At 37.2% G+C, this 13,204-nt stretch overlaps 1 protein-coding gene across 1 annotated transcript; it reads right to left on the reverse strand.

Annotated features, from left to right (window-relative positions):
- Positions 1-2,075: 2,075 nt before the first annotated feature.
- On the reverse strand, positions 2,076-11,728 carry LOC116264573 (V-type proton ATPase catalytic subunit A). Its single transcript, XM_031644876.2, has 21 exons — positions 11,575-11,728; positions 11,289-11,477; positions 8,782-8,908; positions 8,617-8,672; positions 8,461-8,517; positions 8,184-8,295; positions 8,021-8,058; positions 7,849-7,950; positions 7,576-7,632; positions 7,422-7,493; positions 7,226-7,327; positions 7,085-7,147; positions 6,876-7,008; positions 6,088-6,194; positions 4,863-5,057; positions 4,699-4,785; positions 4,487-4,591; positions 3,720-3,817; positions 3,486-3,564; positions 2,566-2,654; positions 2,076-2,453 (listed from the first exon to the last, which is right to left on the reverse strand). Exons 2-21 carry the CDS (start codon positions 11,364-11,366, stop codon positions 2,339-2,341), a joined length of 1,872 nt encoding a protein of 623 aa, XP_031500736.1. The 5' UTR covers positions 11,367-11,477; positions 11,575-11,728; the 3' UTR covers positions 2,076-2,338.
- Positions 11,729-13,204: the final 1,476 nt, after the last annotated feature.

The raw sequence follows: 13,204 nt of genomic DNA on the forward strand, positions 1-13,204 counted from the left end.
TCTGTACGTTGTATTTATACTTCCTCTTTTGCTTTTGTCTTGCGGTTTGTTACTGTAACTAGGAGACTTCTTGTCCCCAATTTTTGTATCTAGGGGACGTCTTGTCCTCCAATTTTGATATACATTCCTATCGGCTCTCTCTCTCTCTCTCTCTCTCTCTATATATATATATATATATATATATATATATATATATATATATATATATATATATATATAGAGAGAGAGAGAGAGAGAGAGAGAAAGAGAGAGAGCCGATAAAATGGGAATGTATATATATATATATACTCACACACACACACACACAATTCTCTCTGGTCTCTCTACACGTCCCAACTTTTTTACTATTTCACTTGTGTTATTTTTGGTTTTCTTTTGTTTTTTTTTTATTTTCACAACCAATTGTTGAAGCTTAAAACTAACATACTTATGTTTCTTTTGGAAGTCTCACAATTAAATATTTAAAAATAAACATTTACATGGTGTATTACTTAATGTAGCAAACATATTTTATCGGGATTGTCTAGAGAGTTAGGATGATAAAAAACACAAGGTCATTTAAAAAATAAACAAAAATAAATAATATAAAGTTAAGCTACATAGATATAACATAGTGTTTTTAATAATTCATTTCTTTTTCATTCATTTCTATCCAAAACAACTTTTATATTAATCAGTTTCTTTCCCTCTCCTGTTTTTCCCCTTTCTCTTTCATTTTTTCTTTCTTTTTCTTTCCACCAATTCCTTTCCCTCCATCAAAACAAAACTTTCAGGACTTCAACCACTAATCTCTAGCGGGCAATATTTTTTTTGGTTTCTCTGTTCTGAACAGCAAGATGATGCTGTTTCGTTTTCTTGTTTTGTCTCCTTTCTGTTTTGATGCTGCCCATCCCCCCAACATCCGTCTGCCCCGCGGTCTCGCAGATCCTCGTTGGAAATAAGAAGATATAAAAAGCATGTCAGGTTTGTTCTGTTAATCATGCTTATTTATTTTGTCCAGAAAATGCATAAAGTATGTTTTTCTAAACAATAATATAAACTATGTTTTTCTAAACAATAATATAAACTTATAAAACTATTCTTTTAATAAATAAAATAAATTGTCTTTTAAAGTTTCTTTACCTTGTGTAGCCCTTCCATATAAATGGACCGTTTTCTAATATAAAGGACAAAAAATAAGTATACCATATTATCTGGATGCATAAATATATGAAATTTCTCTCACATTCTTTTATCAATTTATAAATTATAAGTTTACTAGTATTAAGCTCTAAAAAACTTGATTTGATTATTTTATATTAATAGTAACTTCATTTATTCTGACTCGCATACTACCGTTAGTTTTGTTAAAATAAGAGGAGAGAATTGATTGCATATTAGGAAGAGAAACACTGTTTGCAGTGGAATGGTGGTGAGCTATATGAATCAACCTCGATCGACCCGCTATTGTCAAGCATTTTCCCTCTCCATCCGAGCAATCTACTATTGATTTTGTCCACCATTGGTTGCCAATCTGACCATGTGAGCTTTTTTACTATCAATGGGAGGCCCAAGTACGTTGCCGGCAGTGATTGCTCAAGACAGTTGAAGATGGTTGATGCCGCACATTGCAAGTGTAAGTCTGCATTAAAGAGGACTAAATTGCACTAGCTTTCATTAATAGTGAGCCTCGATAGTATGGAAAGTGCCTTCAGAATCAACAAGTGATCATGGCCCATTTGGTGGATGGTAGCATGTTAAGAAATAATATATGCTGCACATTATGGTAAACCACACGCGGAACCAATACAAGGAACGTGAAGAGGACCGGACTCTGAGGCTCTGTGAAACAGCACCGTAAATGCTTTTGAGACAAAAGTGGAAAAGCGGTGGGGAGAGAGAGAGCAGCTTGCCTCAAGCCACGGTCCATCCACGCGTAAAGAATCACCTTGATGACCATTACGAGGAAAAACAACCCTTGCTTGACAGACCAAATCCTCAATCCAATGGATCTAACAAGGCGGAAAGCGATGAGAGATACCACCTCAAATAAGAAGGGTGACGGAACGGAGTTAAACTTCTTATTGAGATCTTGCTTGATCATAAAATAAGGACAACTATTATTAGAAAGTGTGTGGACCGTTTCAGAGGGAATCATATAATCATCCTCCGAATAGGGTGATCTCTTATTACTACTAAATAAAAGCATAGTAGTGGCAGGACTAAGGAGCTGAGAATACTAATTTCACAGGGTTTCGAACAAAACTTGAAAAGGAAAAAAAAATCAGGATTTAAAGATACAAACTCATCAAAAGATCCAACTCTCTCAAGTGACATGCACGCCAGCGGAAAACAAAAATCAACGATATTCATCTTCCAGGTTGCGGAACCCAGTGGTGAGATCCTCGTATAGTTGGCTGAACTTCCTGACCAAGGCATCTTCTCCTTCAGCCGGGTCTTCAAACTTTTGGGACCTGCGTTCAGCTCTCATGCTTTGTCAGAACACACACTTGAGAGAGAGAGATCGTAGCATGGGCACATAAAATGCATAGAAAATGATTAATATATCTTATTTAATTTACTTACACTAATCTGTAGAATAGATCACCAAGACGCTGCTTGATAATGCTGTATGTTATCTTCTGGCCATCCGATCCGGCTCCACGTTCCACAGCCTGTACCATCAACCCAATAATGTTACTGCTAATCTGCCTTCTCATGCACACGCACACATGCACACACTCACACATGTAATACAAGCTCCTGCGATTACTCAAGCGATCAAAACTTGTGGCATGAAAATCAGAAAGAAGTGACGCAGAAAGGAACACCAGAATAAAAGGAAAGAAAAAGTCACTTCAGCTCGACCTTTGTCATGACAAAGCCAAAGCATAGAATTATTGACCATCATCTATGGCAGCCACAATCAGCTTCCTAACATCTACCACAAGCCCTCTGCAAGAATCTGACCATGTATCTAAAGTGGATGCGCGTTGCATCTGCTTGTTCAAGACTACCAAGAAACTGTTCCTTGTAATTAGATACCATAGATGAAGATGGCCTTGTGCAGTCTTAGAAAGTCGCAGGACATATCATGGGTTAAATCTAAGGCATACATGATAAAGTAGCTTCATTCACAACTTGCAAGTATGCAGGAACCAACTGATTAATGCATTATATGTCTGCTAAACAGGAGAATTCACAGTGCAAAGTGCAATATACTGCTCCTAGAGCTCGTTTTTCTCATTTTTAACACGAGGAAACTGCAAACAGGACATACAAGTCACACTCTGGCAGAGTAAAATCCTCAGCCTACAACCCTTGTGCCTGGGGCCAATGTACTCGTGGGATTAGAAGTTCGACTGCATGTCAAAAAGCCAAAAGTCTAACCCATTACACTAACCCCTTGGGGCCTAGAGCTTACATCCAAATATTGGAAAAGAATTAAATAGGACCTTCACAGAAAAAAAAAAGAGGTTAGACCAGGGATGTAACAAAAATTTTACCTGATTAGCTAGTGCATTGAAATGAATAATGTTCCTCATCATCCAGACTGATTTGTAAAATGGGCAAAATTTATCATACCTGTTGGAAATACAAAATAACATGAACAACTAAATACCTAATCCCAATAGAAGGACAAAAAAGCACTATAGAGAAATTGCTAGTTACATCAGCAATAATCTGAGAATGTATGAATAAGAAAAAATAATAATGCTAATGTCCACATTGTTACTCACGGAGTGAAAGCATTTTGAGCAAGATAATCCTCCCTAAGAAGTTTAGCTGTCTCCAGTGTGATCTTGTCAGATTCTGCCAAAGCATCTTTACCCACCAGCTGGAAGCATCAAACAAAAATTGATCACTTACTATGATGCATTTGGGCCAATTCCATTCATTTTTTGGCACAAGGCCATTCTCAACCACACTTCCATGGTGTTAGGGAGTACAATAGTACACATATCACCTTAGGTTCCGCTTAGTCATAGGAGGCTGTGGACCACTTTAACTGTCTCATACTTTTCACCTTTTTCACTATCTCTATCGAATTGGGCCATATGGACATTATCACATGATTCACTCATTATGAATGCGCTGTAACGCTATTAGATCATCAATTTATAGCACAAAAACATTAGGAAGACATAAAAAATCAAAGTCTCAATTTTCTTTCTAAAATTCTAAAAGCTCCCAATTTTAGTTTTCCAAAGACATGATTCAAGAGTCAAATAAATCTATAAGGTTTTGTCAACAAGCACTTAAAATAAATAAATAAAGAAAGAAAGATCCACAGCACTCCATACTGTATGGACAGTAGACTGCAGAATGAACCAAGTTTTATGTTGCACAGACACACAAATACATAGTTTATGCTGTTTTATTGTATGTACATCTAATGAAGCCAAATTGTAGCAACAGCAGCTAAAAGAAAGCGCACTTAAATGCAACGTTCATGAGAAGCCACCTATGCAATTCTGAAGCACTTAAAACCAAACATGTGATTTACCTGAACAATTTCATTCAGATCATCTTCTCTCTGTAGAACCTCACGAGCTTTTGTCCTGATGGAGATAAAATCTGGATCAAATTGTTCATAAAAAGATTCCAACGCCTGCAGAAGGGACAAAGCAGAACGAATGAACAAAACCAGAAATGAAATGTTGAAAAGCACTCAAAACTGACTCCAGGATACAAAGTGGCAAAACAATTCACACTAACCTTTGTGTATTTAGAATAAGAAATAAGCCAATTTACAGATGGGAAGTGCTTCCTTTGTGCAAGCTTTTTGTCAAGACCCCAAAAGACCTGAGAGCAAACACAGAGTATAACCAAGCAGTAAAAAGATCAAGTGTGACAAGGACTTGTGGGACTCGTTTTCTCACCTGAACAATTCCAAGCGTTGCAGCTGTCACAGGGTCTGAGAAATCTCCTCCAGGAGGTGAAACAGCACCAACTATTGTCACACTACCTGTACGATCTGGACCACCTAAACATTTCACTTTACCAGCACGTTCATAGAAAGATGCCAATCGAGCTGCCAGGTATGCTGGGTACCCACTATCAGCAGGCATTTCAGCCTACAAAAGAAGGAATATATACAGAATTTCTAAGAAGTCTTACAGTAAAATATAGTCTGAAAAGAAAATATCATGTGATGATGGCGTTTAATCAATTTAAAAGGTGACAATACGAACAGCATACTGGTGTATCATTCCTGCTTTTACATGTCTAACAGGGAAAGGGTAAATGACTAGCAACTCCAAGAACTGGCATACCGAAGATAACAAGAAGAAGGCATGGGCACAGATATATACCCCCCCAACCCCCACGTCATTATTTCTTAAAGACCTTCAGTTTTTGTCAATAAGGCCATACTCTTGTGAACACGAGAAGTATATTAGGAACTGTCAGGCAAGTATGTCCTGGTTTCCACACTACCTCTGATATTTGGCAGCTGTAGTCAAAATTTGCAATAATATTTACATATGAAGTTGATAATCTAACTCATCCTCAACCATTTAAAGATTGTACTGAGTAGGCAGTCATTGGCAACACACAATGCTTTAATTTGACTTCATGACTTTCCAACAAGAGAGTAGGAACTTTCACATAGCACCTTTTTCTTGCATTGACAGAGATTTGCAAATCAAAAGGAGCTCCCAAACAGCTTGTGTTGTGGGGTTTGCAACTTCAGGAATTTGAAAACCAAGCATGGAAACGATATTTCCACCTCAGTAAGAGGCTTCCAACCAAAGGCTTAATGTTAATTACTTCTAATGTTTAGTGACAAAACCAATTTACATCTTCAGACTACTCAATGCTTTTGTTTTTTCTAATTCACAGCGGGGCTAGGAAGATTTTATATCAGATTATGCAAATAGACACACTTCAGATATTGAGCTTTTGACCTCCCACTTGAAGGTCCTTAGCCCAATCCCTGAGCCAGGTAGATGGAACTTTTGTTGGCTAATAACCCAATATTCTAGTTCAAAGCATGCATAATGCTCAAGGGAGAAGGGCATCTCTATCATGATAAATGAATGCAAAGGTAATGGATATCCTTCCCATAGAAGAAACAATAATGTACAACAAAGGGATAGGAATTACCAGCCGTCCAGAAATTTCACGCAATGCTTCTGCCCATCTGGAAGTAGAATCAGCCATCATGCTGACATTATATCCCATATCTCGGAAGTATTCTGCTATAGTTATTCCTGCAAGTACAAATTACAAAGCAATCACTCCACTAGAAAACTCTCAGATAAGTCAGCTACAATTCTTGAGCCAAGAGATGGCAATCCATGATTTCCACATTACTACGGGAGTGAAAAAAATTAATTTATTTTCCAATTGACCATAGGGAAATTTGTTTTTGTCTTACTTCATTGCTTAACCAGTGTTGATTTTCCCTTACAACAACAGCCTCCTTGTTACTTTATATTTTGAGTTTTAGTAAAAGAGTAATAAGTTACAAGATTCAAAATTTCAACTTCATGATTTACAGCATTTAAAACAAGACTAATATGCACAAACTACACCAACATTCTTTTGCCTTTAAGATACATAAACTCACAAAGTAAAAGAAAACTGCCTCATAAAATGGCAGTGTAATCCATCAAATATTAGTTGTTATATATTGCAAAAAATTGACAAAGTTTGTAGCAGATAATGAGAAATCTTTCAGACAGAGAAAGTGGCTCAGAAAGAGCCAGAACATTGACAACCATTTTGACAAAATACTAACAATCTAAAAAAAAGGTAAGTTGAACAAGAAAGCCATGCCACCAGAAAAGTTTCTGAAACGGAATATACGATCTGCCTTATGAAATACTTCATAAATGCTAAAACCACTGAGAGCCAAATAATGTGCTAATCAACAATGCATTCTTTTCTACCTGTATAAATGGATGCCTCACGAGCAGCCACAGGCATGTTTGATGTATTTGCAACAAGTGTAGTACGCTTCATCACAGATTCTTCACGGCCATCAGGCAATGTCATTGTCAATTGAGGGAAGTCCATAAGCACCTAAAATTAAGATTACCTCAATTTTCTTCAAAATTAAACAAAGCCAAGGAACAACAGAAATTTGCAAACCGAATACCTCAGCCATTTCGTTTCCTCTCTCTCCACAACCAACATAGACAACAGTATCTGAGTTTGAATACTACCATTGGGAAGATTAATCAGCAACATATTTAATATCCATGTTAAAAAAAATCTTTCCCTAGAATTTAAATTTCACCTTTGAAAGAGCCTGGCTAATAACTGTCTTCCCACAGCCAAATGCACCAGGTATAGCACAAGTACCACCAAGCACTGAGGGAAACAGAGCATCAAGAACGCGCTGGAGACACATAAAGGAACTGATAAGAAAGGTTCATAAGATAATAGATGTAATATTGAAACAAAGAAATAAGAACCACAACTAATTTAACTACCTGGCCAGTTAAAAGAGGTGTATCAGCTGCGAGCTTTGCCGCAACAGGTCTAGGTGTACGTACAGGCCAAGTCTGCAGAAAGTTGCCATAAATAAATAAAATAAGGGTTGACAAGATCTGAGCAAGCCCCCAAGTTTAAGTCAAAGTTCGAAACCTGGAGCATAGTGAACTGTTTCTTTACACCTTGAAACTCCAATTCTAATACAGTTTCCTGGCAAAATAGAATTTCTGATTGTCATTTGTCAATAGCTGAAAAATGTGCATAATAGCAGTTTCGACAAAACAAATACAAGATGCACATGTAGCACAATGTGGCAGCCACTAAAACCAGTAACAAAGAGAGGGGGAGGAAGGAGGAAGGGCAGCCATGGTGAAATGGGATAGTCTACTGGTAAAGTTACAACCACAGACAAGAAATTCATTCTACCTTAATCGAGTAATGGCCAGGAGGGGCAACATAGGTAATTTTGCCCATAGAACCAGGAGGAAGTGCAACATGATGCTGCATTAAACTATTCTCAAATACGGCCTGCAACACAAAGCTGATTAGTCAGTTCAGTAATTTATGATGCAGTAGTGAAAGGCCAACCAATGCTTACCGCATACAGGTCACCACCTGTCAGCAGATCACCAACACCTGTAACAAGGGAAAAAGTAGATGCCATAAATAAACATTAAAAAATAGGATACATTAACAAGTTGCATCTACCAGTTAAAGGTATGAAAACAAGACAGAAGCTACTTTCAGTTTAATGAACTTACCTATTTTTTTAGGTTGAAACTCCCACAAGGTATCCTTGTCAAGTGGAGGAACAGCTACACCTCGAGGAATGTACACATCCCCAGATTTCAGTGCAATTGTTTTCAGTGGCCGCTGTATTTAACCAGAGAATATAAATTACTTCAAGGTCTTCAGGTCTAAATGCAGGAATATGACTGAAGTCTACCTTTGATGTATGCAACAACAGTTGGAAATGATAACATTCATTTTTCTTCTTATTTTAAAAATAACAGATTCTAGTCATTAATTTGGACAAACCTGAATCCCATCAAAAATGTTACCCAGGATTCCAGGACCAAGCTCCACAGACAATGGCTGAAAAGGAAAAAAGATCAAGACACTGGAAAAGGAAATGAGGATATGAAACCAGAAAGAGACTATCCTCCACCAAGTAATACATGATTGGATGCATACCTTATGGGTTCGAAGAACAGGATCATTTACCATTAATCCACCTGTTTCCTCATAAACTGAAACACAAAGGCCACCATTAATTTTCCTCAGTGTGTGTCTTTGTTGCACATAGGTATCTGATGTATGCATAAGAACAATGTTCGTTTTGTCAATAAAAATGCATACCTTGAATTGTAGCAGAATCCCCTTCAAGACGAATAATTTCACCAATAAGATTGTCATGACCTACACGAACAAGCTCATACATAGCAGCACCAGCCATGCCATCAGCCACAACAACTGGCCCTGAAACCTGCGAAAATCATGAGATGAGCAGCAGGGAATTGGTAGAGCTTATACCCTGAACTATGAGCCGCATAATACAAGAGAAAAGATGCAGAGATACTCCATACTAGCATGTCTCTCAGGTTCTTTGCGTAAAGAGCATGCTCTCAAAAGAAAAGGGGTCATATACACCACATTGTTATTTGAATCTGCATATAACAAAATTCGAACTTGGAAGACATTAACAGCCAGGAACTTGGTATGTTATCATATTTCCCACCGTTATCCGTATCGCACGATATGGGAATACGTATCGTATAGGTTCGAGAAACTTATATGATACACGATACGCCTGTGTATCATAGGTGTATCATCGTATCGTGCAACACAGGGCCATATCGTGCGATATGACCGATACGCCCCAGTATTTGCTTCTTTTTCAAATAGCTCCTCCCTTCCACTTTCTAAAAATCTCTAAGAGCTCTGGGAGGGGGAGGTTTTACTAGTTTTCTAAAAAAATCAATCATATGTTGGTAAATACATTCCATTTGAAGGCATTGAAAATTAAAATTTAAAACAATTAACAAAGAAAATGAGGATGAATATGAAGATGATGATGTTTATCATTGATTGATGATAACCATGATATTTGGTACTTGGCAATAACAAATTATATGTTCTGAAGTTGTGATATAATCTAAAACATTTTAAACTTGTGATTGATGTTTATTGTGTTATTTTGAATCTATGATTTCTCATTTCTGAATGTGTCGTTGACATGTTATAGCTTATGAATGATGACTCATGAACATTCTTGATGTGAGATGTGTTTTTTACATGGAATACATTTTTCCTGATTTTTTCTCCATTTTTTCTTTTTTTTTTTTTAAATTAAAAAATTAATTTTACTATATGCTACGTCATAATTACGACACGTTACGATAAAGCGTACAGGTCGGCCCGACCGATACATCTTTTACAACATTGATATTTCCACTTTACAGCAATACAGAGAAGAATATTTTCTGCACTTAACAGCTACTATCAGACAGAAGCATTGCTCTGAGCACCAAGTTGTCCCTCGCTGCAAGGATCATGAGCTCATGAGCCAATCATTGAACAAACTAGGTAATCCTGTTAGTGAGATGTATATTCTGTAGCATGAATTTTGGACTAAGTGGGCATTCATAACATCGAAACCTAATCAAATTAGTGAAGCGGTGGCTGTAGAACAAGGGATCTTAGGCAACATGATCTCAAGCTACAGACACTTTCTAGGTGATAAAACAGCTCAATTCAATTAAAAAAAAAATGGTGAGCAAATAGTACCTTCTAAGTTACATACGAACACAAACCTAAATTGCCACAGAAAAAAAATATTTGTCTCCTAGACTCTAGCAGTCAATTTATCCAAGTATAGTTGGAGTTTTTGCGTTTTCTGGAAACGCAAAGAGTCCAGCTCCTTAGGCCACTTATAGTTATTTTTAACGTATATGACCTGTCAGACGCAACCAAAGATATACGATGAAGAATACACTGCAATCGGAATATTGGTAACGTGCATATTATACATACAACAATACCGCCAGTCTAAAGAAGAAAATCTAGAAGACTAGATGTTCTCCAATAACCTCAGATGCTGTCAGGATGCATGAGCAGCGTTTATAGGAAACACTAAAACGTGCTGGAGGAAAGTGATTCTCAGAATTGTTGAAATCGAAATCATTGAAAATAAGGAATAATTTCCCTGTATTCAGCCTGATTATGGTCACTCCTTGCGACTAACTAAATCAACATGTACCCGCCTACCCGGAATGCAAGCAAGCTTACTCCTCATGACTGACTGAATCAACATCTACCCGAAAAATATGTGCAAGCCAATAAAAAATAGATCAATGTGGAGATCATCCAGATCGATCTGACATGCAGTTCAACAGGAGAAAGTGAACAGCAGAATTAATCTGCAGGATCAATTTCAAACTCAAACAGTCGTCAATTGGAAAGGGAGATTCCAATAAGGAATTAATACAAAAAAAAATCGTCGTTTTATTTCTTTCTACACATAGCAACAGTGGGGTTCGCGTCAAAACTATGTCGGATGCATGTACAGATACAGAAAAACCACAGCATGCAATCAAAAGCACATAAGAACCTCAAGAGGCCAAATTCTGATCATTTTACTGAAACTAAACAAGGAAAACAAAAGAAACATAAAACCGAAAGGAGACACAATTCTAGAAAACATTTGCATATCCACTAAAAACACTAAAAAACATCATAATTACCAAGAGATCAGACGACCAAAAAACGCGAATTCAGCCATAGCAACGAAAATGGGAAAACAAAATTTTTACTAAAAGAAATCGATCTGAAAAAAGAGAAAAGAAGCGAGGACTCCAGGCCCAGACCTTGCGAACGTATCCATACTCGCTCTCCTTCTCCGAGTCCTCGAACGTCGTCAAGCGATCACCGTAAGCAGACGGCATCTTCTCTCACCAACCAAAATGAACGGATCGACGGTCCGAAAGAAGAAGATGATGATTCCAGTACCAGAACCGAGAGGAGGAAGGCCAATCCTTCCTCAATAGATTAAAACCCTAGGGTTCCAAGATCGTGATCGGTGAGACGAAAATGCAAAATAACGGAGAAAAAAATCAATCCAGAATATTTATAGCAGAGATGGAGAAGACCCACAGAGAGAGGGGGAGAGATCTGACAGACACCGTTCTCTCTGGCCGAAGTGAGCGGTGGGGAGCCGATGAAAAAATTTTAAGAAAAAAAAAGGGAAACATTATGCAAAGCATAAATTCCTAGTGACCGCGATGATGTTCCAAATGTCCAGTGCGTACAGAATTCTTCCACGTAAGAGATGATGTTCATAGGAAAGAGAGATATTATTTTTCTAAAACATTTTTACGACTTAAGAAATAATCGAAATTCCTACCCATGTCACGAGATTACGTGCAGAAACCAACTTGATGCGACAAATATTTTAATATTTTCCAACAATAACAAAATAGTTTATTAAAAAAATTTGCATAAAAGGCAATTGAAAGTATTTAAAAATTATATTAAAATAATAGTTGCACAAGGGGTGGAAAAGAAAAACAAAATCACACAGTGGCAAAATATTTAAATTCAAAACGTAAATGAAGAAAAACCATATTCGAATATGGTTATTTAATTCAAAACAATGTTCAATTAGAGATATCGTTTACCATATATGACATTTCAGATGTTCATATATTTAGATTCAAAAGGTATTCGAATATGATTACTTAAGAGAACGAATGATTTTGATCCGAATCACCTTTTGGTGCACACCCAGTTCCAAATTTTAAATGGATAAACGAATTTCTATCATATTATGACATGTTAGCAACCGAGTTTCAAAATTTATGGATATTGAAGGTAAGATATTTATTTTAACTTAAAATCTAAGCGGTTATTTATTCAACATCAAATTAAAATATGAATCCAAATTAAATGTCATTTTAATTTGGCAAAAAATTAAATTATAATAAACGCGCATTTTATATGGCAAAAAAAATTCCAATACCACTTTTGCGCTCATAGACGGAGCCGTGGAGGGTCTGCGAAGTGCATTTTAATCGTTTTCAATTAACGGCCGCATTTAACGCTACAATCTGTAATTCAAAAAAAAATTAAAAATGATTTTTTTTTTGCAGAAGCGGCTTGTTTTAAAGATCACCCCAAGAGTCACGAGCTCACTTTTTTTGAGAAAAAGTCCAAAAAAAAAAAAAAAAAAAGTAACAGGGCAAGAGAAGGGTGAGCGAGTGCTGCCCACCGGATCGGTGCTCCCCCCCATCACTTTCGATGGTCGCTGAGTCACGGGCCAAGCCGCGCCGCGCCGCGCCCACCCTTCCCTTTCTTTCCTCGCCGCCAAATGACCCTTCGTTAAGAAAGAAAGGGTTCAGATGGTTGGTTGGGTTAAGGGAGATAGAGCTACGGGTGGTGCGTCAAAAACATCTGAACATTTCATAATTTTTTTCCATGCACAACTATAATAAACTTGCATCAACATGGTCTTTAGGGGGTCTTCAGGGGCGCTTTCTCTTAATCAGAGTAGCTCGTTTTGTGTAGAGGGATGCTTTCTCTTAATCAGAATCAGTAGCTCGTTTTGTGTAGAGGGATGTTCATTTTGTCATTCAGCTATGACGTCGTTCTTCGTCTGTGACTAAGTCATTGTGCCGCCCCATCTCCCCACTCTCTATCCACCCTTTTTATTTTGCTTTTCTTACATTGTATTATATATTTTGTCATTTTGGTTATGTTTTGCGATTGTTATTATATTAGGGGACTT

This window comes from Nymphaea colorata, chromosome 11 (genome assembly GCF_008831285.2).
Source record: "Nymphaea colorata isolate Beijing-Zhang1983 chromosome 11, ASM883128v2, whole genome shotgun sequence".
NCBI lineage: Eukaryota > Viridiplantae > Streptophyta > Magnoliopsida > Nymphaeales > Nymphaeaceae > Nymphaea > Nymphaea colorata.

What these genes read in the sequence shown, in the direction of transcription:
- LOC116264573 (XM_031644876.2), bottom strand. Translation starts at nt 11,366, where the DNA reads ATGCCGTCTGCTTACGGTGATCGCTTGACGACGTTCGAGGACTCGGAG. An exon ending in AGTATGGATACGTTCGCAAG is followed by an intron (nt 8,909 to 11,288) that starts GTCTGGGCCTGG and finishes TGATTTTCGCAG; the next exon opens with GTTTCAGGGCCAGTTGTTGT. An exon ending in CACCTCTTTTAACTGGCCAG is followed by an intron (nt 7,328 to 7,421) that starts GTAGTTAAATTA and finishes ATGTGTCTCCAG; the next exon opens with CGCGTTCTTGATGCTCTGTT.